At 37.9% G+C, this 27,449-nt stretch overlaps 1 protein-coding gene and 1 non-coding gene across 3 annotated transcripts in view; both read right to left on the reverse strand.

The window, feature by feature from the left end:
* LOC131253421 (gamma-interferon-responsive lysosomal thiol protein) overlaps window positions 1–7,304 on the reverse strand; it is a 48,450-nt gene extending 41,146 nt beyond the window's left edge. The window contains exon 1 of one of the 2 annotated variants that reach the window (XM_058254408.1): window positions 7,022–7,304. In XM_058254408.1, coding sequence (XP_058110391.1) covers window positions 7,022–7,279 — 258 coding nt within the window. In that variant the 5' untranslated portion in view covers window positions 7,280–7,304. Of the gene's footprint in view, window positions 1–1,529; window positions 1,833–7,021 lie in introns of those variants that run through there. The other variant, XM_058254409.1, reaches the window with a different exon arrangement.
* A 6,769-nt stretch (window positions 7,305–14,073) lies between these two features.
* Window positions 14,074–14,180, reverse strand: LOC131254582 (small nucleolar RNA R71). Its single transcript, XR_009175702.1, has one exon. It is a non-coding gene; the product is annotated as a small nucleolar RNA R71 (small nucleolar RNA).
* Window positions 14,181–27,449: the final 13,269 nt, after the last annotated feature.

A 27,449-nucleotide genomic window follows, 5' to 3' on the forward strand; every position in this document is an offset into this window, starting at 1 on the left:
ACAACTCACCAAACCGCTAGGAGCGCCATCCTCCAAAGAGGAGTCCTATGTTTCCCACATCTAACCCCGTGCCAGAATGAAAGAAGGCGAGTCCCAACAACTTGATTGCCCCATAGATGTGGCTGCCATTTTGCTGGCCATGTGACTGACACATAAGCTGCGATATACATTCCACAAGCATATGTGCCCTACCATCCATGTGCCAATATGAACATAAGTGCGAAATATAAGCTTTCAATCATGTGGTCTACACTATTTAGAGTTTAGAACTTCTGAACTGAAAATCAGACGATTTCACACCTCAAGCGGACCACATTACAAAATGTACACATACAGCTACAAAAATTCTTTTTGCCATCAGTTTTGCTCTGTACATTGTGGCCCACCTGACAAGTGAAACTGCCAACTTTTTCAGAGAGAAGATTTACACATTATTTTCAACTAGATGGAAAGCTAAGATATGATGCACTTGTTCCATATTAGCACATGAACCTGCGAGTGGATTCACAGCTTCTAGCATGAGAGAAATAACCCAAATTTCGTCTGAAATGACTGTTTGTATACCCCTTCAACAAAGAGGTGCGCTACAGGGGTACAGGAAGCTTACACTGGGACTGGGCAGATGTGGGCCCACATGGTGTGTGTATAACATCCAACCCGTTACCTCCAGATCCTGAAAATCAGTTCGATCCAAAATTCTGGTGGGCCACAGCAAAAGGGATGCCCACCCTAGATGAGAATCTAGAGCCACCTGAGTTGCCGAACATGCTGATTTTTGTCCTGACCCTTCATCCAGGGAAGATAAACGGTCTGGATGGCATGGATTCCATTTACACGACATGGTGCGCCTCCAAGTAAATCATCGGTGGCCATCCCCTCTCAACATGTACGCTGTGCGGTGGTGGCCAACATGTGTGTTCCTTTAGTCTGATTTTTGGGCCCTAAAAATAAAATGATGGTACTCATCTGGTGGATGGATCGGATGTCATGATACATCATGTGGGCCCCACTTATGCCCTGTACCACCGTAAGCTACAGTGGTACCGATACCACCGGAGCGCACCCACCAAAGAAATAACCCCTTCATCTCGACTGAAATTACTATTCTACCCTTTCCCCCCCTTGACTTCTGTTGGAACTTAACCAGAAGGAATGGATGCAGCAGGGGTAATGTATGAGTGATCTAAACCGTTCTGGAAGTAGGACCCACCATAGATAGAACATCAGCACAGTCCCTCACTATACAGATGATCCTAATCATTCAACTAACGGTCATATGTCAAAAACAAAAAACAAAAAATGCAACCGTTTACATTCAATTAAAAATGGATAGGGTCGTCTATCGGGGCAAGTATTTTGTACATGTCCAACCCAATGGCGGGGTCCACCTGTTGGGTGGTTTCGATCACTGTGCAGGTCACGGGACCACCATTTCAGCTAGCGCTCGAGCAGTAAGAAATACGGAAAGTAACAGAAATGACAAATATACACTTGCGACGCTACAAGCCAAGGAGAGAGAGAAAGAAGACCTGACAAGTGATGGTGTGGTTGGACTTGAGACGTGCGTTTCCGTACGGGACGAGATTGAGATCGACGATGTCGATGAGCCCGTTAGAGAAGATCTTCGCCAGGTAATTCACGATGAAATTGGCGGAGTAAGGGCACAAGGTCTCGTAGTATAGAGCGAGGGCCACTTTCTTCGGTGGACTCGCAGCAGCAGGAACGCACGAGAAGGACAGAGAAAAGAGGACGATGAGAGAGAAGAAGAGGTTCCGTCCTAAAGCCATGAGAGAGAGAGCGAGAGAGAGAGCGTTCGGATTTTTGGGGTCAGAGAACGGATATTCGTGGGAAATGGAGCGGATCAGGTGTTACCCGGGTTCCACTGTAGTGCGTGTTTCCCTGGTCGTGGGGCCCATCTTGATGTATTTTTTGTATATCCACACCGTCCATCAGTTTTTCCAGATCATTTTAGGTCATAATCCGAAAAATTAAGTAGATCAAAATCTCGGTTGGACCAAACAATAGACAAGAGTGATGATTGACCATTAAAAGTCTTGATCATGCTGATCTTTGTGTTTTACTTTCATTCATTTCTTGCACGACTTAAAGTACACTCGAAAAATCGATGGATGGTGTGGATATACAATACATACATCAAGGTGGGCCCACGTTCAAGCAAACACCCACTACGGTGTTGCCCGGGTAACACCTGATCTGCTCCCGGTGAGAAACGACAATTTCCGCACGGTTAAACTTTGATACTCTGGCAGTGTGACTGATGGTACGCATGCATTTAAAAATAACTTACAAGTTCTACACGTGTAATAGAAGTAAAATAAAATTAAACCGTCCAAATTACGTCCACCAGTTTAGATATATCATAGACCAAAAATTACTTATATCTAAAAATTTTAGACTATCAGATTGTTGGATTATTTATTGGACGAATAACGCAAAATAACCGGTGGTTTTATTTTAACAAACTAAGTGTTCACAAATCAGAAGTTAGGGTTCGTCAACCATTCTGAATGTTGGATTTTAACTTAATTATGGTGGTTTCCACAATTTAGTCCGTTTAATTTGAGTTATATATGCCACATGTACCATTTCTAAGTGCGTGCGTATCAAGAGTCATACAGAGCCAGAGTATTGAATAACACCGCTTTCCGCACCGAAGGAGATGTTATTCTGTCCTTTTCACAGGGAGAATGATCACAAACGCCGTTGTACGGTAACTTCACATACAACCTCTTAATTCTTCGTTTCGTGTCACTCCATTGATCATTGGAGCTGTCAAAAGGGTGGACCATACAATGAATATAATATGAAGATAAAAATTTACAATCCAATAATCAAGTGGGCAACGATCGCATTTTGAGTCAGATCATCGGCTGGAAATTGATTTGAACGGTGTAACCTTCTTTATTAGGGGAAATTTCTAATTTTCATATCAGGTGATCTATATGATGTGGCCCAACTTTAAACAGGTCGGATTTCAAAATTATTGCAACAAATATAAAAAATGTTATATGGTAAGATGACATTTCTCGTTGTATATGATAAATTCTCTTTCGCTTGATTTGGCGAGTCTCGGGTAACAGCTCAGCGAGTGGTTGCCTTAACGTGGGCCACACCTTGATGATTTATCTTATATCCACTCCGTCCATCAGTTTTTCCATATTATTTTAGGATAATATCACAAAAATTAAGGAGACACAAATCTCAAGTGGACCACACCAAAAAAAAAAAACCAGTGGTTATTAACGATTAAAATCTTCTCGCGAGCTGTGAAAGTTTTGGATAAATCTGATATTTGTATTTTGCCTTCACCAACCTAGGTATTTGTAATCTTATCAAAAAGTTAGATGGAAAATAAACATTACGGTGGGCCACCTTCAAATGACCAAGTCATTCCCCAGTGGCCCCCACTATAGATCGGCGATGCGAGGTGAATGTCGAGCGCGGATTGAATACTGACAAGGTCAGTAGCCAAATCGCTACTCAAGTGACGTCACCAAGCTCTGTGGACCCCACCATGATGCGCATCATGTGTTGTATCCGTACCGTCCAACCATTTATAGAGATCGTTTTACGGTATTACAAAGAGAACGAGATAGATCTAAACTTCAAGTGGACCCACCACAAAAAACCTTGGGAGCACAGTTGAAACGTTTATAAGGCCCACAGTAGCACCGTTGAAACATTTATAAGGGCCACAGTAATGTATTTTTGAGATCCTATTCATGAGTTAACAGCGAGATAAATGAAGTGGAAACAAAAATATCAGCTTCAGCGGAAACTACTGTGGCCCATAAGTAGTTTTGAACAGTGGATTTCACTGTCCCCACCATTTTCTGCGGTGGGTCCCTTGAGCTTTAGATTTATCTCATTCTCTTTGTAATGCCACGAGACGATCTCTACAGGATGGTTGGACAGTGTGGATACAACACATACATCATAGTAGGGTTCAATCCGCGCCCGTGTATGTCACCCGTTGGATGATCCTAGTCATACGCTACATCTCCCTCGAGCCCGCTAAAAAGACACATACCCAACAGTTTGGGTGTAACTAAAGAATGTCCACCAATCAACGGTTGAGATTCTTCCATGAAGAAAATCTTTCCTTGATCGCCCACCGAAGACGGGACTCTAGCAACCAAAAAAAAAAAACAATCACTGAAAGACCGGAATGAAAACTCTGAAAGGAAAAGATGGGAACGGATTGGCTACTCCCCTGCCAACAGCCCGGTGGCTGATGGTCGGTGCTTTGTAGGCCCCAGTATGATGTATGTGTTTCATCCATTCCCTTCATCCATTTTAAAAGATCATTTTAAGGCTTGTTTTGAAAAATGATAGGGATGTATATCTCAATGGCCCACACCACAGGAAAACAATAGTGATTGGATATCCACCATTAAAATCCTCCTAAGGCTCACCGCACTGTTTATTTGACATCCAATCTGTTGATTAGGTCATACAGGGGCAGATGAAGGGAAAAAACAGAGAGCAGCTTGATCCAAAACTTTTATGCCCCAAAATGTTTTTAATGGTCGACGCTGATTCAGCACAGTTTCCTATAACGTGGTCCACTTGAGATTGTGATATACCTCTCATTTTTGGTCTAATACAATAAAATGATTGGAAAAATAGATGGACGGCATGGATGAAACGAGTACATCATGGTGGGCCCACAAAGCACCGACCAGCTGCCATTGGCTGGTGGCAGGGGGAGTAGCCAATCCGTTTCCGGAAAAGATGGCCTCTGTGAACAAGTGTACCCCATCGGATGGAGAATACCTTGGCCCCCCACCAAGCAGAGGATCCCAACCGTCCACTCGCTGGCCATCATGGGTGTGGAAATGGAAAATGGTCAATGCGAGCAACTAGTTAGCCAATGGGTGAAGTCAGACAAACCACCTGTGCATATCTATGGAGAGGAAATTATAAGTTCCTCATGCATCACAACGTGAATAGTAACCGAAGCAACTATCTATTTTGTACAAGCGGACCCATTTTAATGCGATCCAGTCCGTTGATGTGATGGGCATTGCCATGGATAGATAAACCCCAAAAATCTAAAATAGAGAATGACCCTATACATCGCGTACATGAGTACTCTTTCGGACCACTGACCTTTCTGCCCGATCATTTACCTGCAAGCGACTGATCGATGGATTAGAATCTTCCAACATGTGAGTGCTTTAAATAATCACCCATCCATTATGGTCTCCATCAGATCGACGGTTGGGATCGGCTCACCAAGGGCCCTACGTCGAAATGACGTATAATTAAGTTGCAAAGCACATTACACACTGGCCATGCCGGAATCGGATTCGGTTAACCCCTCGACGAGTACCGAGGTCGGTGCTGGAAAAGCTCTAAGGGCCGAGCATGATGTATGTGTTTTATCCACGCCTTCCATCCATTTTCCCACCTCATTTTAGGTCGCGATCTAAAATTCGACGGAACCCAATCTCACGTGGACCACACCATAGGAAATAGTAGCGATTGAATGCCAACCGTTAAAAACTTCTGCAGGCCACAAAAATTTTGGATCAAACTGATGTTTATGTTTTCCATTCATCCACGTCTGTGTAACCAAATCAACAGGTTGGATGAGAAATAAACATTAGTAAGGTTTTAATGGTGTCCATTCAATTACTAATATTTTTTCCGTGACGTAGAATACTTGAGATTTAGATCTTCTTATTATTTTTTAAAAAGATATCTTTAAATGATTTGGAAATATAGATGGACAGTGTTGATACAACACACATCATGGAATGGCTCAGAGAACTTTTTTCAGCACCGACATCCGTACAGGAGGGGTCACACGGAATCCGTCCCATCTCTTTGGGCTTTTGCTTTTCTCCTATGTCTTTTTATGAACATCTAAATCCGTGTACTCGATGAGCACCCCAATATGGTGTCCTTCACTCTCAAAATCTCCACCATCCATTCGATAATTCGATTGGCTCCATGGTTGAGTTTTAGGACCCTAAAATCAATGCTTTTAAACCAGGAAAACGGGTTTTCCCTGGTGAACGGTCAGGATCTAGTACTTGTCGGGAGCTGATGTAGTGTCCACCGTGCATCTATCCAACAGTGATGGGCCCACATGGCTCATATCTAGTGAGAAATTTTTCATTGCAATTAAGTAACTTTTAGTTTGTGATTAATAAATGGTGTAGATTGAAAATGAATGGTTCAGATTACCACACACGTCTCCAGGCATATCCCTGGTGAGTCACCACTTCTGGTCTGGCTAGTGACGCTGCCACCAGCCAGGTGGCTAGTGCTGGGTGCTATGTGGACCCCACCATAATGTATATGTTTTATCCACGCCGTCCATCCATTTTGAAAGGTAATTTTAGCCCTTGAACCCAAAAATGAAGTAGATATAAATCTCAGGTGGACCACACCATGGGAAAAAAAATAGTGATTGAATATGCACCATTAAAAACCTCCTCGGACCCACTGTAATGGTTATTTGACATCTAACCTGTATGATTAGGTCATACAGACTTGGATGAAGCCAAAAATATATCAGCTTATCCAAAAAGTTTTGTGGGCCCAGGAAGTTTTTAATGGTGAGCGTTCAATTAACACTGTGCGGTCCACTTGAGGTTTGGATCAACCTCATTTTTGGGCTCATACCATAAAATGATATGGAAGAATGGGTGGACGGCATGGATGGAATACGTACATCATGGTGGGGCCCACAGAGCACCGACAACTAGTCATTGGCTAGTGGCAGGGTCAGTAGCCAATCCGTTTCCTTCAATTAACGGTCCAAATAAAACGGCAACGTTTTAAATTGAATTGAAATGGAGGACGTTTATCGGGACAGGTATTTTGTGCATCTATGGTGGGTCCCACCTGTTAAATGGTTTCGATCATGTACACGTGGCAGGATCCCATTTCAGCTGGCGCTCGAGCAGTAAGGAATGAGCAGACGAAAGTAAGAGAAATGACAGATATGCCCTTACGACTCTACAAGGCAAGGAAAGAGAGAGAAGACCTGGCAAGCGATGGTTTTGTTGGATCCGACACGTGCGTTTCCGTACGGGACGAGTTTGAGGTCGACGATGTCGATGAGTCCGTTTTTGAAGATCTTCGCCAGGTAATTCACGATGAAATTCGAGCAGTAAGGGCACAAGGTCTCGTAGTATAGAGAGAGGGCCACTTTCTTCGGTGGACTCGCAGCAGCAGGAACGCACGAGAAAGACAGAGAAAAGAGGAGGATGAGAGAGAAGAAGAGGCTCCGACGGAAAGCCATGAGAGAGAGAGAGAGAGAGATTTGGGATTTTGGGGGTAAGAGAACCCCTATTTGTGGTGAGAAACGCCATTTTCCACACGCGTAACTTTGATACTCGGGCAGTGTGATGGACGATACACATGCACTTGAAAACAACTTAAAACCTTAATACGTGTCGTATAAGTAAAATTAAATTGAACCGTCCAAATTATGTTCACTATTTGAATGTATCACAAACTAAAATTTAGGTATATTTACCTTTTTACACTATTAGATTGTTGGATTATTTATTGGACGGATAATGCAAAATATCCATTGGTCTTATTTCAACAAACAAGTGTCCACGAATCAGAGGTTAGGATTCAGTCAACCAATCTGAGTTTGGACTGTAAGTTAAGGATGGTGGTTTCCACAATTTAGCCCGTTTTATTTTGAGTTATTTATGCCACGTGTACCATGTCTAAGTGCTTGCGTATCAAGTATCAAACGCAGCAAGAGCATCAAATCTCCCCCTTCCCTCATCAAAGAGGAGATATCTTTGTCCGTTTCGCACAGGGAATGATCACAAACGTTGTTGTACGTTAACTTCACATGCAACTTAATTCTTCGTTTCGTGTCACTCAATTGATCATTGGAGCCGTCAAAAGGTTGGAACATACCACGAATATAATATAAATATAAACAATTGGAGACCACTCGTCAGGTGGGCCACGATCACATTTTGAGTCAGATCATCCATTGTAAATTTATTTGAATGATATAGCCTTCCTTATGAACAGTTTTTGTTCCAATTTATAATCACTCGCACCAAAGCCAATCAAGGAAGATTACTAGTGACCATCAAAAGTTGCAAGGTGTATTTGAAAATCTTTAAAGGCACGTAATGAAGATTTTAAGGCAATACAATTGGTGCTTATCCACATGTGTCATGTCATCCATTAAAAGAAAGTGGTCGGACGAAAACTGATCATGCTGAAGTAGTTATTAAAGACATGGTCATGCGAAAAGTGGTCACGCCCAAGCAGTTATTGGAATAGATGATAGGTTTAGAAGCAAGAAAAGCAAGTAGTGTTGAAGTTAAAACGTGGGAAGCATCCAGACGGTCATGTTAAGGCTAGTTATAAATAGAAAGGGGTTTCAACAAGAAAAATCATCTCATACCAATCAAACCAAAGCTATCTTTTAATTATTAGTCATTTACATTCTTTAGCGTAATTTTTACATTTACCTATTATTTACATTCTTTAGTGTAATCCTAGCATTAATTAAATAGTCATTAACTTTAGTTGTAATTCGAGTTTATATTAATACGCTGAATTCAATTCAAATATCAAGTAAAGTTCTCCATTCAGAGAGGCATTTTGCAGTTGTTTTTTGTGACCGACTATAAAAATTTCTTTTTTGTTTTATTTGTATTGAAGAAATTCCTTTCATATAAAAGGCAGAGGTGTGACTCATTTTTAGAAGATGACCCCCACCCTTTGACTATCACCCGATCACCTAAAGTAATAATGTGCAAGTGGCTAAATAAGCGAACGATCTTATTAGAACTTGGTCATATACGATTGATTTCCAACATATCTACCTATCTTGGAGCTTAGGGTCATAGTTGTTCAGTTTAAATTGAGATGCACTTTCAATTCTAGCATGCCCGCACTAATCATATGATCAAATTTGAAATTGAACACAATGAAAGTTTGCATGCTCGATGGGACACTCGTCTTAGTTCTTATCGATGCGACATCACCAATCAATCAATTGAGAATATGACAGAAGAAGCAATCGAATTACTAGAGTCGAACCCTCGACACCAACTGCACTACTTACGATCGATGAAGTGTCGATTCAAGCAACTCCTAAATCATTGAATCTAACACAATAGCACAACACTCAGTCTCGTGAACCATAAGGGGAGATGCATCTCTTTAAGAGCAATATGTCAAAATTGCAAATTTACGATGGATTTTGCGATGGACATTGTTCGTTGCCAAAAAAGCTTGGTTTAATGATGGAATTTGTCCGTTACAAATAGAAAATATTCGTCGCGCATCCTTCAATAGGATTGGCTTTTTGGGGGGGTGGGATTTAGCGACAGATTTGGTCCATTGCTAAAGTAACATTTGTGACGGATTTGGTTGTTGGAAATTGGCGACTGATTAGATCTGTCGCAAAGTAAGATTTTGCAATGGATTTTAGTACGTCACAAAATTCCGCCCAAAAGCCAAGAATTATCAACGGATTTTATTTGCTTTTGCGACCTATTGTGGTCCGTCGTAAATTCAATTTTGCCCTAAACATTCATATTTTTTTTGTAGAATTTGATTGAAAATTGTACTAAAGCGCAGTCCAAGAAGTGATTTATAATAAAATTTCAGTGATTCAATTGTATTTTGTATATCTAAGATTTATTTTTAATATCAATTAATTGAATGCATTGATTTTTTTTTTCTTGTTTTTGTATCAATTGAGTGGAATTTATTATTATTATGTTTTTGCATGAAAACTGATTTTTAAATGCTTTGCAATATCACATGAAAAATCCCACTCTACATCAAGGCTTCCCCTAGTTGTAGATTTTGAAAAAAAAAAAAAAGATATTTTAAAAAACGAAGTTGGAAAAACAATTGAGATTTAAAATAAAAAAAATCAAAATTTTAATTTAAAAAATGACATTTTGAAAAAGAAAATTGAGAAGTTTAAAAAAACAACTAACAATGTTTGAGAAAATTTGTAATTTAAAAAAAAAAAAACTGTAATTTAATAAAAATCTAGATTTTGAAAAAATTTAGGAAGTTTGACTAAAGTTGATAATTATGAAAAAAAAAATTAGATTTAAAAAAAACATATTTTGAAAAAGAAAATTAAGAAGTTAAAATTTTTTGGAAATTTTGAAAAAGAAGGTTCAAAAGTTTGTAAAAAAAAATAACGATCGTTGAGCAAAATTGAGAATTTGAAAAGAAATGATATTTAAACAAAATGAAATGTTGCATAAAAATGACAATAAAAAAAAGTGCCACTTGGAAAAAAATTGATAAGTTTGAAAATTAATTAGATATTGAAAAATTTTGAGATTTTTTAAAATAAATTAAGATTTCGTATTTTGAAAAAAATTAAAAATTTTCGTTAAAAAATGTGATTTTGAAAAATAAAAGCTTCGATTTTGAAAAAAATAAATAATGAAAGGTGCAATTGAAATGAAGAATTTTTCTCATCCGTTTTGAAAATGAATGATCTTGTACCAGTGAATATTATACTAGGTATTAAAGTTAAAAAAAAACATAGTCGGGTTTATGCGTTGTGTCAATCTCATTACATTGAGAAAATACTGAGCAAGTTTAACCACTTAAAAATTAAAGAAGCAAATACCTCATTTAATCTAAGTATGAAGGTAAAAGGATATGATGGAAGAGCAGTTGCACAGCTTGATACTGCTAGTGCCATATGTATTTTTATGTATGTTATGCAGTGCACAAGACCAAATATAGCATATGTTATGAGTAAATTAAGCAGGTTTATTAGTAATCTTAGTGTGAAATATTGGAAGGCAATTAGTAAAGTTCTTCCTTACGTCAAAGTAATTAAAGAACTAGGGTTATTCTACTCAAAATTTTCAACTGTATTGAGGAATATACTGATATATATGAGTTGTGTAAAGAGCTAAATATTTCATATTTATCCTCAATTATGCTTTACTTTCCCATACATATCAGTGTTAAAGTGGCTTAATTGAATAGGTTTTCAACTTGCAGAGAGATTTCAAAGTCTAAGTCGAATACGTACATAAAATGATAAATTAAAGCCCAATGGACTTGAAATTGAGGAATTAAAGAATGCAAGTGCTAAAGTGAAGATCTGAAGTGCTAAAGATGTAAGGAAACAACATATTAAGGTGAAAATGAACATCGAAGATCAAATGCACATTAATTGAAGAAAAAAAGCAGACTTCGATTGATTGACCAGAGCCTTCTATCGACTGATCAACCTTTGAGCGATCTCGATGGATCGAGTTAAGTACCGAGAAAATGTTAAATTTTTGAAAAAGCTTGTTGGACATATTTGGACAATTTCAATCGATCGAGAGTGCAAAGTTCGATTAATTAACAATGTAACAGAATTTTGAATTTGCTTGCTGGACATTTTTTTAAAGCATATTTTATTGATTGAGAATGGAAGTTTGATTGACTGAAGAATCTTTGATCGCTCTCGATCGATCGAGGACATTGATCTACGATGGTGGTTGTTGAGACTCAAATATTGCATAATTTTTTCCATTTATATCTTGGTTTTATGAACATAAATCATCTTAATATTCTATTTTACTCATGTATGTGTTGCAAGGTGAATTTAAGAGCTTGGATTGAAAAAGGTGTTAAAAAGTAAGAATTTGATGCTCAAATTCACCAAGGCAAGGGATGGATCTTAGGATATCAAGATTGAAGAATTCACATGCCAAAGATCCAAGAAAACCAAGCGAGGAATGAAGAGAATCGAAGATTTGAAGTGAAGAATCCTGAAATTGTCCTAAAAAAGTGTATTCTGAAGTTGTGAAGTTTATTTTGAAAAACTGCGCAGCAGGAAGTCTATTTTAAACGAACTATGCAGCGAGAAGTCTATTTTGGGAAAATACGTATATTTGAGGCGTTTTCTAGGGTTTTCAACTTTGTATGAAAATTGGAGTTCCCTACTTATAAATAGGGCCTCCTAGGGCATTCTAAAGCATCATTCAAAGTATTCAAGAGCAATATTTAGGGTTTTTTTTAAGAGTTTTTAGTTTTATTAAAGCTTTATAAGTTGTTTCTTTCCTTTTAGATCTTTTCTATTTGCAATTTTTCTTCTTTCTTTCTTGTTGCTTTTTATTTCTGCAATTTAATTATGTTTTTCTAAGTTCCCTCTAGCCCAAGCTAGAAGGGAAGCACATGGGTTTAATATTTCTTTAAGTTATGATGATTAATTGTTTTAATGATGAGAAGAATGGTGTATGCATGTTATCTATTATTTAGGTTTTGTTTTTTATCCTTTTGTAAGATCCATATGTTTCCATCATATGAGATCCACATTGATGGATAGGCTTACCCTAAATTAATCAGATTTCCTAGATAGGAGATGTTCTCAACCTGTTATATTTCTTTGATATTCATTATCCTATAGATATTGAATACTTAAAATCACTGGCGCTTGAGAATATATGTCAATGGTGCAAATCCATTATTTTCTAATCTTTTATATCATTTATTAAAATATTTAAAGTGTTTTATTTTTCGATTAGGCTGACCATAGTGCTCAGATCCTAGTTGTGTTATCCAAGTCATCATGATTTTGGAACATTAACCTATGTGTGGAACTTTGAAGCTTGGGTGTTTTTATTCAATTGAATTACATCCATTCAAAAATCCAAAAATCAAATCATCAGTTTAGTTTTTATTACTTAGTTTGTTTTGCATTTGATTTTTTCCCTTCTCGCAATTCATCTCCCTGTGGGATCGACCCTGTATTCACAGGATATTACTTATGAATCTCTGCACTTGGAGGCAAGTAATCAAGTTTTTGGCGCCGTTGCCGAGGAGAGACTGAGATAGATCAGATCTGTGCAAGATAGCTAAGGTAAGTTTTCTTCTAAACCCTCTAGATTTTCTATAGATTTTTTATTTTTTTATTTTTTTTCTTCTTTTCTTTTTCTTTGAAAATAAATTCAGTTGGGTCTTTCAAGCACTAACTATGACATAAGGTTGCCCTGCTTGGGATTTTATCACCCAAGTGCTATGGTTGTCCTATAGTTGCTGTTTGATCACAAAGATCATCCGCTGAATCTATTTTCCATATTAGCATAGTTTAATTTCTGCATTAGTTTTACTTTCATTTATTTATTTATTTATTTTTTTATTTTTTTTTGTGGACTGAACCCTCATGGTCGGCTCTGCCACCTGGGTTGTTGATTTTTTTTGCTTTGTGGATTGAACCCTCATGGTCGGCTCTGCCACCTGGGTTGTTGATTTATTTTGCTTTGTGGACTGAACCCTCATGGTCGGCTCTGCCACTTGGGTTGTTGATTTATTTTGCTTTGTGGACTGAACCCTCATGGTCGGCTCTGCCACCTGGGTTGTTGATTTATTTTGCTTTGTGGATTGAACCCTCATGGTTGGCCCTGCCACCTGGGTTTTTGATTTAAGTTTTTATTTTTATTTTAAGTATCATACTTGCGATTTTAATTAGTGGTATTTGTTGTGTGGTGTGGATGGTTTATGTCCCGTTGGAGTAGAGATTAAAACAATCGACTCTCCTCTGAAGGGGGACTAGTTCCAGGCTTTGATCATTCACTTAAAAGAGGCACTCAACATCACTTGGATTCCATGGCAGACCCAGTTGATAATCCAAATCCAAATCTGCCAGATCCAACTATAAATCAAAATAATTCTCCTCTTGAGGATGAAAATGAAGTTCATAGGAATGTGTTAAATCAACCACGGACTTTACGTGAACATTTACACCCTGAGAGATCAACTTTACCATCTTGTATAGTGTTCCCTGCTCACACAGGGAACATTGATTTTAAACCAGGTGTGATTCAATTAATTCATAAATTTCATGGCTTAGATTCTGAAAGCCCCTACTTGCACCTCAAGGACTTTGAGGAAGTAATTGCAACGTTACAAGTAAACAATGGCAATAGGGATGTACTTAAGCTTAGGTTATTCTCATTTTCTCTAAAGGATCGGGCCAAAGCATGGCTCAACTCTCTAAGACCTAATACCATCACTTCATGGCAAGCCTTAAGTAGAGAGTTTTTGAAAAAGTTCTTTCCCGAGCACAAAACAAATGCACTAAAACAAGAAATCATGTCATTCTCCCAAAAGGGGAATGAACTATTTTTTCAAGCTTGGGAGCGCGTCAAAGATATTCTAATTACTTGTCCACATCATGGTTATGAACCATGGCACATGATTGATGCTTTCCGAAAGGGGTTCACCATGGATACCCGTCAGTTCATAGAGATGATGTGTGGTGGAACCTTTCTTGATAAAGATCATAATGAGGCTTGGGATTTTCTAGATATGTTAGCAGAGAATACTCAGACATGGGATGTCTCTGCTAAATCAGACCAAACTAGACCCATTCTTAGAGAGAAAGCGGGAATATATGTCCTAAGAGAGGAAGACGACCTTAATGCAAAATTCGCTGCATTGGCTAGAAAGGTCGAGGCTTTGGAAATTAAGAAGGTTGATATGGTTAAAGCAAACACTTCCTTAGGTAATTTTTGTAGCATTTGTGGTGGTACAGACCATGACACAAAGGATTGTCCAATAATTTCAGTTGTACAAAATATCACGCATGAGCATGATCAAGCAAATGCTATAAATAATTACCAAAGGTCAGTTATGCAACCATTGGGAAACACGTACAATCCAAATTGGCGTAACCATCCTAATCTTAGTTGGAGGAATGGACCACAAATTAATGTGCCCAATGCACCTCAAATACCTCCACAAAATAACTTCTTTGGGGCTCCTAACAATGCACCATATGTGCCCCCGCCAAAGCGATCATCTGTGGAGGATGCATTGACCACATTCATGAACTCTCAAGCTCAAATGAATTAGTCGCTAATCCAATAAAATCAAGAATTAAAGACAGCTATGGCTAGGATTGAGACTCAACTAAATGCTAGGGAAAAAGGCACTCTTCCTTCTTGACCTGTGTCAAACCCTAGAAATACACATTTCATTGGAGACTCAAATCCAAGTGAGCTACATCATGAACAAGCTAAGGCTATCATTACCTTGAGAAGTGGAAAAAAGATCGATAACAAGATAATGCAACCGGTAGAAATACCGGAGGATGAGCCACTGTCTCAAGAAAATGATGAACCGGCTATGGTTCAAAAGCCGCAACAACAAAAGGATAAAGAGAATAAGTCATATGAGCCTCCAGTTCTGTTCCCATCTAGACTTTAAAATCCAACTGTCCCTAAGAAATATCAAGAGGTGTTGGATGTGCTCCAAAAGGTTACTGTCAATATTCCCCTGCTTGATGCCATTAGACAAATTCCATCATATGCTAAATATCTCAAGGACTTGTGCACTGTAAAGAGGAAATTAAATGTGCACAAAAAGGCCTTCCTTACTGAGAAAGTGAGCGCTATCATTCAACAAAGGGTTGTACCCAAATACAAAGACCCGGGAAGTCCCACTATTCCTTGTATTATTGGAAATTTTCAAATTGAACATGCTTTGTTAGATTTGGGTGCAAGTGTCAACTTAGTACCTTATTCGGTTTACAAACAAATGGGGTTAGGCGAGCTTAAACCAACCACGATTACACTCCAACTCGCTGACCGCTCTATTAAGGTACCAAAGGGAATTTTAGAGGACGTGCTAGTCCAAGTGGAGAAATTCTACTTCCCCGTAGATTTTATTGTACTAGACACTGAACCATGTGTAAATGCTAGCGCTCAGGTTCCCATCATTTTAAGCCGCCCATTCCTAGCAACTTCAAATGCAATCATAAATTGCAGGAATGGAATGATGAACTTGTCTTTTGGTAACATGACTCTAGAGCTAAATATTTTCAATCTATGTAAGCAACCCTTTGGTAATAATGAAATTCATGAGCTGAATTTCATGGCTACTTGATAGAAGAAGAGGAATTGGAACCTAGTCTGACTAAGGAATTGATTCAAGTCATTGAGGACTTAAAAATTTTTTATTTAGAAAAAGTGCTTGCTGAAATTTGTGATGATAATGAGAGCACTACCACCCAGGACATTGGTATGTGCCAATGGAGACCGTGCACTCAAATCCTATCTATCGGGAACTTGCGACCTCTACCATCACCAACCAATGTTCCAAAGCTTGATTTAAAACCACTGCCAAATGAGCTTAAGTATGTATACTTAGGTGAAAATAAAACTTATCCTGTGGTGATCTCTTCATTTTTAGAGAAGGATCAAGAGATTAAATTGTTGAAAGTTCTAAGGGACCACAAAGGAGCCTTGGGCTGGACCATTTCTGACATCAAGGGTATAAGCCCTTCCATTTGCACCCATCGGATCCACCTCGATGATGACGCCAAACCAATTAGACAACCTCAAAGGCGTCTCAATCCAAACATGATGGAAGTTGTAAAAAATGAGGTGATCAAATTATTGGATGTGGGAATCATCTACCCAATATCCGATAGTGTTTGGGTGAGTCCAACTCAAGTAGTCCCAAAGAAATCTGGAATAACTATTGTGCAGAATTCTAATAATGAACTCATACCAACACGTGTCACCACTGGTTGGCGTGTTTGCATTGACTATAGAAAATTGAACCAAGTCACAAAGAAGGACCATTTCCCTCTACCATTCATTGATCAAGTTTTAGAGAGGGTAGCAGGTCACTCCTTTTATAGTTTTCTTGATGGATATTCTGGATATAACCAAATAGAGATAGCCCTTGAAGACCAGGAGAAAACCACGTTCACTTGTCCATTTGGCACGTTTGCTTTCAAACGGATGCCATGTGGATTATGTAATGCCCTAGCAACTTTCCAACGATGTATGTTAAGTATTTTTTCAAATATGGTTGGGAAGTTTCTTGAGGTTTTCATGGACGACTTCTCTGTATTTGGGAGTAGTTTTGAGGAATGCCTCAACAATTTATCTCTTGTCTTATCTAGGTGTGAAGAGAAACACCTTGTCTTAAATTGGGAGAAATGTCATTTCATGGTTCAAAAGGGAATTGTTTTGGGCCATGTTATCTCTAAAAATGGAATCGAGGTAGATCGCTCAAAACTCAACATTATAGCTAATCTACCTGTCCCCCAAACTGTTAGAGATATTAGATCACTTATAGGGCATGCTGGTTTTTATAGAAGATTCATCAAGGACTTTAGTGCCATTACTAGACCCTTGACTAATCTTCTTCAAAAGGATGTTCCATTTAAGTGGACAGATGAGTGTGCAAGTGCCTTTAATAAAATTAAATCATCCCTTACCACTGCACCTATCATGCGTCCACCAGATTGGACACTTCCTTTTGAACTAATGTGCGATGCAAGTGATTATGCCATAGGGGCTGTTTTGGGCCAAAGGAAAGATAAATGGCCCTACGTTATTCACTATGCGAGTAGAACTCTAAACTCGGCCCAAGTGAACTACTCAACAACTGAAAAAGAGTTACTTGCAGTAGTTTTTGCTTTGGATAAGTTTAGGTCCTACTTGCTGGGATCGAAAGTGGTCATTTTCACGGATCACTCGGCTTTGAAATATTTGTTATCTAAGAAGGATGCAAAGCCGAGACTTTTGAGATGGATCCTCCTACTCCAAGAATTTGACTTAGAGATAAAAGATAAGAAAGGAGTAGAAAACGTAGTGGCCGATCACCTTTCTAGATTGATGTTAGATGATTCCACTGAGGAGATACATATCCAGGACACTTTCCCTGATGAACAATTATTTGCGATCTCTAAATTACCTTGGTATACGGATATAGTGAACTATCTTGTAATGGGAAAAATGCCATATCATTGGAAGTTACAAGATAGGAAGCGTTTTGAAACCGAGGTTAGGAACTTCTTCTGGGATGACCCGTATTTATATAAATATGGAACTGATCAAATTTTTAGACGTTGTGTCCCAGAGCATGGAAGCATGTGGTGGCCATTTTTCTGCTAAGAAAACTACTGCCTGCTAAGAAAACTACTGCAAAAATCCTGCAATGTGGTTTTTATTGGCCCACCATGTTTAAAGACACACATACTTTCTGTGTTGCTTGTGATAGATGTCAAAGGTTGGGAAGAGTGTCCCGGCGCAACATGATGCCTTTATCCCCAATTTTACCATTGGAGATTTTTTATTGTTGGGGTATTGATTTTATGGGTCCATTTCCATCTTCTTTTGGATTTTTTTATATATTGGTTAGTGTGGACTATGTTTCAAAGTGGATTGAGGCAGTTCCAAGTAGGATCAATGACAACAAAGTGGTCATACGATTCCTCAAAGAAAATATTTTTACTAGATTTGGAACTCCAAAGGCTATCATTAGTGATGGCGGGTCTCACTTTTGCAATAGAACATTTGAGGCTTTGATGAAGAAATATGGCATCAAGTATAAAGTGAGCACCCCATACCACCCACAAACGAGTGGGCAAGCTGAGATTTCTAATCGGAAAATCAAACACATTTTAGAAAAAACTATAAGGCCAGATAGGAAGGATTGGTCCCTCAAACTATCCGACGCTTTATGGGCTTATAGGACTGCTTATAAGACCCCGATTGGAATGTCTCCATACAGATTGGTGTATGGGAAGGCTTGCCACTTACCTGTGGAATTGGAACATAGAGCCTACTGGGCAATAAAGAAATTAAACTTTGATATGGATCAAGCAAGTAGACAAAGAAAATTAGAGTTAAATGAATTAGAGGAGTTGAGGAGAGACTCCTATGAAAATTCTAAAATCTACAAAGAGAGGACCAAAGCTTTTCATGACAAAAATATCTTAAGGAAGAATTTTGAACCTCAACAAAAGGTCCTATTGTACAATTCCCGTCTCCAGTTCTTTCCGGGAAAGTTAAGATCAAGATGGACAGGCCCCTTCATTGTGAAGAATGTTTATATTCATGGGGCTGTTAAAATTGAGAATCCACGTAATGGCAATGTGTATAAGGTTAATGGTCAGAGATTGAAGCCTTATGTGGAAAATTTTCATTTAGGAGAGGAGTCCGTCCCTCTTCATGAGCCAGAATCTTCAGAATGATGCTCCTGGTCTGACGGAGCATTTGTGTAGGATTTGTATCATATTCAATTTTTTTAGTGTCACATAGCAGGTGAGTTTTTCATAGTAGGTATTATCCATCCTTTCTTTTATTTTTATTATTATCTACATTATATTATCATTACATTGGGGACAATGTAGATTTTAGGTTGGGGGGTGTGGATAGTCATCCATGTGAAAGTTTTTTTTTAGGGGGGTTTCAGTTTATTTTATTATTATTTTTATTATTTTTAGGTTTCAGTTAGGTTTAAGTTTATTTTTTTTAGGTTTATGAAAAAAAAAATTCAACATTTTCAAAATAATATTTTTATACAAGAATGTGAACATGATATTATGCGAATTCCAAAGGCAAAGTTAATATTTAGTCTAGATTGATAGTAGTCCGAATTCTGACAACTGAAAATTATAAACTTGAGTTCAATTATCTAATAACTAGTTTACAGTGAGTTGTAATTTGATGTACTGAATTCACAATACACCCTAGCTAACTAAGTGAGGAATATGATATGTGAACTAGAATAACAACTTTTGATTCAAACAAGGTTGAATGAACTAGTGCCATTGATATATGTTTAAAAGAGAGAATATTAAAAAAAAGAGATGGAAAAAAGAAATTTTTATTATAGAGCATGAATGCAATGACCATAACAATCGTGTCAGTAATCCAGAGTAAGAATACCTAAGTATCCATTACTGTTACCATTACAAGTACGATACCTTAGGATATGAAGCAAACTCGATGGGAATCTTCATCTAAGGGTGGTCTATAATAATGAGGATATGATGATAAAAGAAGAAATGTCATAAAAAAATGAGATAACTAGAGATTTCATATTCTTGGGATGATTGAAAGGAGTTAGGATAGGGAACATGCATATTTCTCAAAGTTAGACTAGTGTCACGAAGCACCTAAGGATATTGGGTTATAACTATTCTAAATTTTGATTAGGTCTCTGAACTCAAGGATGTAATGGATTAAAAAATTAAGATTCTAGCTAACTTCATATCTAGGGTAAGTATTGTTTTGTTTTGGAATTCATATGATGAATGGAGGCATAATTGTATAAATTTTATAGTGTTGAAATATTTTTCTTATTTTCAATGTTTGTAGGTAACATTTCTGGAAACCCTCACAAGACTATAACTCGTCCACTAGGGGAAACCTAGGGGTTTAAAGGCTTGTTGCATATGCTAAATGCAATCGAGATTACTTACGAAAGTGGTGTAGTTAGAATTTTATTTTCATTTTAATTTTGTTTCTAGAATTATTTTTTATTCTTATTTTTATTTTTCTTCGCTTATTGTGCTCGGGACTAGCAAAATGCTAGTTGGGGGGTGTGTTGAGACTCAAATATTGCATAATTTTTTCCATTTATATCTTAGTTTTATGAACATAAATCATCTTAATATTCTATTTTACTCATGTATGTGTTGCAAGGTGAATTTAAGAGCTTGGATTGAAAAAGGTGTTAAAAAGTAAGAATTTGATGCTCAAATTCACCAAGGCAAGGGATGGATCTTAGGAGATCAAGATTGAAGAATTCACATGCCAAAGATCCAAGAAAACCAAGCGAGGAATGAAGAAAATCGAAGATTTGAAGTGAAGAATACTGAAATCGTCCTAAAAAAGTATATTCTGAAGCTGTGAAGTTTATTTTGGAAAACTGCGCAGCAGGAAGTCTATTTTAAACGAACTATGCATCGAGAAGTATATTTTGGAAAAATACGTATATTTGAGGCGTTTTCTAGGGTTTTCAACTTTGTACGAAAATTGGAGTTCCCTACTTATAAATAGGGCCTCCTCAGGCATTCTAAAGCATCATTCAAAGCATTCAAGAGCAATATTTAGGGTTTTTTTTTAAGAGTTTTTAGTTTTATTAAAGCTTTATAAGTTGTTTCTTTCCTTTTAGATCTTTTCTATTTGCAATTTTTCTTCTTTCTTTCTTGTTGCTTTTTATTTTTGTAATTTAATTATGTTTTTCTAAGTTCCCTCTAGCCTAAGCTAGAAGGGAAGCACATGGGTTTAATATTTCTTTAAGTTATGATGATTAATTGTTTTAATGATGAGAAGAATGGTGTATGCATGTTATCTGTTATTTAGGTTTTATTTTTTTATCCTTTTGTAAGATCCATATGTTTCCATCATATGAGATCCACATTGATGGATAGGCTTACCCTAAATTAATCAGATTTCCTAGATAGGAGATGTTCTCAACCTGTTATATTTCTTTGATATTCATTATCCTATAGATATTAAATACTTAAAATCACTGGCGCTTGAGAATATATGTCAATGGTGCAAATCCATTATTTTCAAATCTTTTATATCATTTATTAAAATATTTAAAGTGTTTTATTTTCCGATTAGGCTGACCATAGTGCTCAGATCCTAATTGTGTTATCCAAGTCATCATGATTTTGGAACATTAACCTATGTGTGGAACTTTGAAGCTCGGGTGTTTTTTATTCAATTGAATTACATCCATTCAAAAATTCAAAAATCAAATCATCAGTTTAGTTTTTATTACTTAGTTTGTTTTGCATTTGATTTTTTCCCTTCTTACAATTCATCTCCCTGTGGGATCGACCCTGTATTCACAGGATATTACTTATGAACCTCTGCACTTAGAGGCAAGTAATCAGTGGTCGCTGTGAAAGTTCGTGATTTTCTTAAGTTGGTGCGAAGTGCGGATCTCTTATCTATTTAAAGGGTTGTTTTAGATGTTCCTAGGCACAAATCTAGGGTTTTAGAGAGAGGGCAAGTGAAGACAGAGCTTCTCCAATGTTGATCTTCTTCCTCAATCTCTCGGTACTGGTTTGTTTTACCTTATTTTTATTTAGAGATTTTAGCTATGTCTAGCTAATCTCTTAGCTAAGCCTAAGGGGGGAAGGTTGTAGTTAATATCCATGTTCTAGTTGTTAATTCATATATTGAATTTCATGATGATTATTTAATTGAATTATATTTGAATTATACTTTATAAACCTTTGAATGATTTATTTCTCGATCCATTTTGAACTCCGGTTACATCGGATGCTTTGAATTTGCAATGGTTTGGCAAATTAGAGAAGGAATCAATTTATAAAATCCTATGATTTATTGTAGACTCCAAGCACAATAGACAATGGAATTCCCTACAATTCATTTTTGAGTGCTTTATGAGAGAATCGTTTAATTAAGTTCATATTTTGTTGAATGCTTGTGATTGGTTTAACAAAATTATCTTCTGATTAGATTGAATTGGAATTCGATTCTAGTTGAGTTATTGAAGTGAATCGATGAACTAGACATTGATATTGTTATAAGTGGATCCCTGGATCCTTAGTGCTTTTTTAATTATTGTTTTAAAACCCTTTATATTCGCTGGATTAAAAACTCAGACCTTTCGTTTGGTTGTAATTGTGTTCTTAACCACAAGTCCATGTGGATTGACCTCGGTCTCACTAAGTTATTACAACATTATGACCCTACACTTGGGGGCCGTAACTGTCTTTTGGGGCTCTCTTGGGGATCTAAGAAACATACATACATAATGCACTCAATGATGGAATCTGAGTTCATAACCCTAGCTGCGATAAGCAAAGAGACTGAATTTCTAAGGGATCTTCTACTAGAAATCGCATTCTGTACGAAGCCTATACCGACTATTTTACTTCATTGTGACAATGAAGGCATTTAGGGAGAGCCTAAAATGACACATATAATGGAAAGTCCAAGAACATAAGTATGATACATAACTATGTAAGGCATTTGATTTGAAATGGAATCATTGCGATCTTATATGTGAAGTCAAGTAATAACTTGGATTTCCTTTGTAATGTCCTAAATTTTCGCTATTTTAGATTGCCAAAAATCCTTAAATTTCTTTTTTTGTATACCCAGCCTATGTCGTCACTTACTGACCCTTAATGCTTGAGGTGAGCCTATATGTAGGTGATGCCAATAAAGAACAGTACAAATTCGATTAATCAACTATAGGAAGCCAACAAATCCGCTCAATCACTTAAGCATCGAGTTTAGCCTCATAATTTGTTCACATAGGACCCAAATCTAGCCGACCTATCATTGAATAATCAAGATGACCATAACTAAATTAAAGACATACCTAAAGCTGAGACAACTATGGGTCGGATCTTAATTAATAAACCAAATCAACTCAATTACTCATTTAGCTTAAGAACCAACGGTCTAGAGTGATCATGACAGAATTGTCATTTTCGCTAATTATGAATGGGCCACACTATAAACATAGTTAATCCAAACCCTAATCATTGCACACAAGAAATCTTGATACCTAATTCATTCCATAAATACTTTGATTATCCAAACGAGCTCTAAACCGTTTGTTAGTGGGCCACTAGTTCCAAAACTATAAAATAATGTCTGTCTCACTAGGCTTAACGTCCATCGTGGGTGGTGAATCAAGATAGTACCTAAACTGCGTAACTTGGGCCAGATGCCGAGTACTTGAAATGCGCAAATACCCAAGGCTGAAACTTGAAACTTAAGTAAAATGAACCCCCCACTCTTTTGTAAAGTTGTGGCTGTCCGACCGTTAGATCGTGACCAAACTCAAGATATGAGTTAAAGATATTTCTCTGCTCATATCCGTATAACTGTGGCCTTGATCGAACATTGATAGCCATCGATCGCAAGTAAGGTCCCCGTGGTCGATCAAGGTATCCGATCTCCACCAAAATTGGACTGATCGCTCATCCTATGATGGGTCGCCTGCCCCATGGCATGGATGAGCCAATGGGCCCCCTAAAGGAGCTCTGTGGGCCAAAATCCAGCCTACTAGGGGCATGCATGTTAGGAAAAGGGCCCTAAGGGCCATTTAGACATAAAATCCAAATTATTTAAGGCCTAAAATTTCTCTCTCTCACTCCCATCTGAATTTTTAAATGCAAAGGAGTGAGGGAGAGGGGAGAAGAGAAGGTGAAAGCTCTTTGGGGAGCTGATTTGGGGGATTTCCCTATTATCGCTACCCCCGTCGGAGCCCGCAACCACGCCCCACCGTAGAGAGCGGCCCAACGATGATAGAGATGTAATTCTCTAACCCCCTTTTGAATTTGAGCTTTGCAGGCTGTCACATGCTCCCCTACGAGCTAACCTATTTGACATAGGGCGTCAATCCACCAACTGCTCAGTCGGTATCCTAGGTGCGGCACAAGAGAATCATCAGATTTTCCCTAGGTGCGGACCATTACCTTTAGGATGCCAACTATCGAACTTGTGTCGTAAATAATGATTGCGCAGTGAAATTTGGAATTGTATGCTAAACAATGAGTAATTCTTAGGTGTAATATCCTCCATGAATTGTGAATTTTTTCTAGAATAGTTGATCATTGATTGCATGCTAGAATAGACTATTTTTTTACTGAAATTTTCATGCTTATATGCTCCACATTTTCCCTTGATACATGTGCGTAATTATCTGGCTGTTGTAAATTGTGCGATGATTGAATAATCCACCACATGCCTAATTATTTGCCCATATTAGATAGAATATCCTGAATTACAGATAAGTTTGGTTGCCTATTCCTGAATAAAATTGGTTATGCCATGCTATAGAATTTTAGTTTATTGGTAATTGGGTTGGCCAACAAATTAGAAAAATTCATAAGGGCAGCCCCGTTGGATCTGCTACCCTAAGCTAATTCGACTGATTCAGGCTGAAGACGGAATTGACAGTGGTTGGACTACACGGGATGCTTGCACCTAGTGCTGATTGCGCCGTAGTTCGCATGAGTTAGCCGAATTAGTCCACTAGTTGGCCAACCATGTGTGTCCACCATTTATGATCACACTTGTTTGAACCTGAGACACCTCATGCCCATGGAACACCCACTTACAACCGCTATGATACGATCCAGAAGTCTCGTGAACTAGGCATGGTGGTATAGGACACTATACTCGAGCTGTCGGCCTACGCTGGGGTGACGAGCCTCCCTGTAGTGACCGTGAGCAACCCAGTTTACAAACTCGCCTTTCTTATGAGTTCAGCTGGGAGTGACGAACCCAGACAAATCAAGGATCGTAGGCTCGAGGCCGCTACGGCTGCCCTGGGCCTCACGATCGGATTAGGGCATTGATTTTGTGGGAGTACCTCAGTTTTCCCAATTTTACTGGACAAACAGACACAACTAAACACTCGACTAACATGATCATTATCATATTACATTAGTTAGGTCCGAGACTCGGCAGTCGAGGTCACATTGAGGGAGTGTTGGTAATATGCGAAGATATAGATGGAGTCGCTTGAGGGAGTGTTGGATGGTGATGGCATGCATTATATCATAATACCATCCATGTGCATTAACAAAAGTATTAGGGACTATACGCTTAAATTACTTTTCATTAATTGTGCATTTGGATTTGATAGCTTGTGTAACTTGATGTTAATGGAACCACTGAGTTGATCACTCACTCCCACTCTGGGATGATGTTTTAAAACACCAACCAGACTTTATCTTAAATGCAGGTATCATAGAGTCCGACGCGCTGGACAAGGCATCCATAGACTCAGAGGAGGAGCTCTCGTATTTCCAGCTGTTGGGTGGGTTGCTATAGGCTGCCTTAGGGCCAGTGATGGGGCCTTAGGGCAGGGACACTTGTATTTTTTTAGACTGTATGTATTTTGCTGAGACGCGGTCCCGTACATCGAACGTATACGCAGCATTTTATTAGTCGTACCTTAAATTTAAGTTATGTTTACTTTAGTATACATTGCATGATCCATTTAATTTCTCGAGTGCTCATACACCAAGCAAACAAACCTGAATCATTCGTTTTTGCAAGGCATAAGTGACACTCGGGAATTCGAGAGTCGAGCATCTACTCGGCCCCTGAAATCTGGGGCATTACATCCTTTTACTAAACTTCTAATAAGGGAGGTAACAAGGACATTATATAGAGGGATGGGGTTAAAAATCTTCACTCAAGGTTCCACCAGTAATGAAAATCCAACCCAATATTAGCAAATCTTTAAGTTCGGGTTTAATGGTTAAGAACAAGTCACTGATAAGTGAAAAGTTTCAGTACTAAAAACTATTTAGAACCTCATCCAGGATGAAAGTGTTGGCCATTAGAAATAGATGCCCAAGTCTTAAAACTCTTGATGAAATTTAATTTAAAGGATAAGTGTTTAATAGTAACGAGGACATTGGAAGGATTTCATCTACGTGAAGGTAGAGATGTTGTCGCCTCTTATAAGAGTTAAAGTTTCTCTCTGGATCATTCATGAAATAACATAAGCATATGACCATTAAAGGTGTTGAACAAGTAATATAAAGGAAATCATATAACACGAATATAATTATGTGTGTGGTACGTCCGATTTTATCATTAAAGGATAACTGGTTCAAGGCGATGGCTACCAGAACTTTCAATAGAACTTTGAAATACTTACACTAAGGGTATATTCAAATCAAAGGATATCTTTATTTATACATAAGAACTATGTATGATATTTGGCAAAATTTTCTATTTTTTGATTTAATCAAGTGGGAGATTCTTAAGATTTCCTTATTGGGTTAAATAAATAATTGCTTTTGATTTTTTTAAAATCAAAGTTCAAAATGAAAATTTTGTTTCCCTTCGAAACAATTTGAAAGTGCAAAAATGCAGATTTTCATTTGTCCCACATCGCTTAGAGATGAGATATTTTTATGGTTTATAAACCTTCTTCTAGATTGTTTACTTACTTGGAAAAGGGGGAGAGAGCTTGAGGTTTCATGTTCCATTGTGAAGCAGTGGAACGCACACACACGTGCGCTCGTTGGTGTTGGCAAGGGTGTGGGCAGTGGGACATTGTGGTTGAGTGGCTATGAGGTTGTAGAGGCGCTAGTGTGGGAAACACATTAGCTACTCCCCCTGTCACCAGCCTGTTGGATGATGGTCGGTGCTCTGTGGGCCCCACCATGATGCATTTGTTTCATCCATGCCATTCATCCATTTTTACATATCATTTTAGGGCTTGATATAAAAAATGAGAGGGATATAAATTTTAGGTGGACCACACCACAGGAAAACAATAGTGATTAGATATCCACCATTAAAATACTCCTAAGACCCATTGTACTATTTATTTGACATCTAATCTATTGATTAGGTCATAAAGACCTAGATGAAGGGAAAAAACAAAGATCAGCTTGATTTAAAACTCTTATGGCCCCCAAAAAGTTTTTAATGGTTGATGTTCATTCAACACTGTTTCTTATAATGTGGTCCACTTGAGATTGGGATATACCTCATTTTTGGGCTCATACCATAAAATTATTTAGAAAAATATATGGACAGCATGGATGAAACACATACATCATGGTGGTGCCCATAGAGCATCGACCACCAGCCATTGGCTAGTGCCAGGGGGAGTAGCCAATCCGTTTCCCGCTAGTGGCGCACTTTGCACTTGTGCATCATGTCTTAAATAATCTC

The sequence above is a fragment of the Magnolia sinica genome, chromosome 8 (genome assembly GCF_029962835.1).
Source record: "Magnolia sinica isolate HGM2019 chromosome 8, MsV1, whole genome shotgun sequence".
Lineage (NCBI taxonomy): Eukaryota > Viridiplantae > Streptophyta > Magnoliopsida > Magnoliales > Magnoliaceae > Magnolia > Magnolia sinica.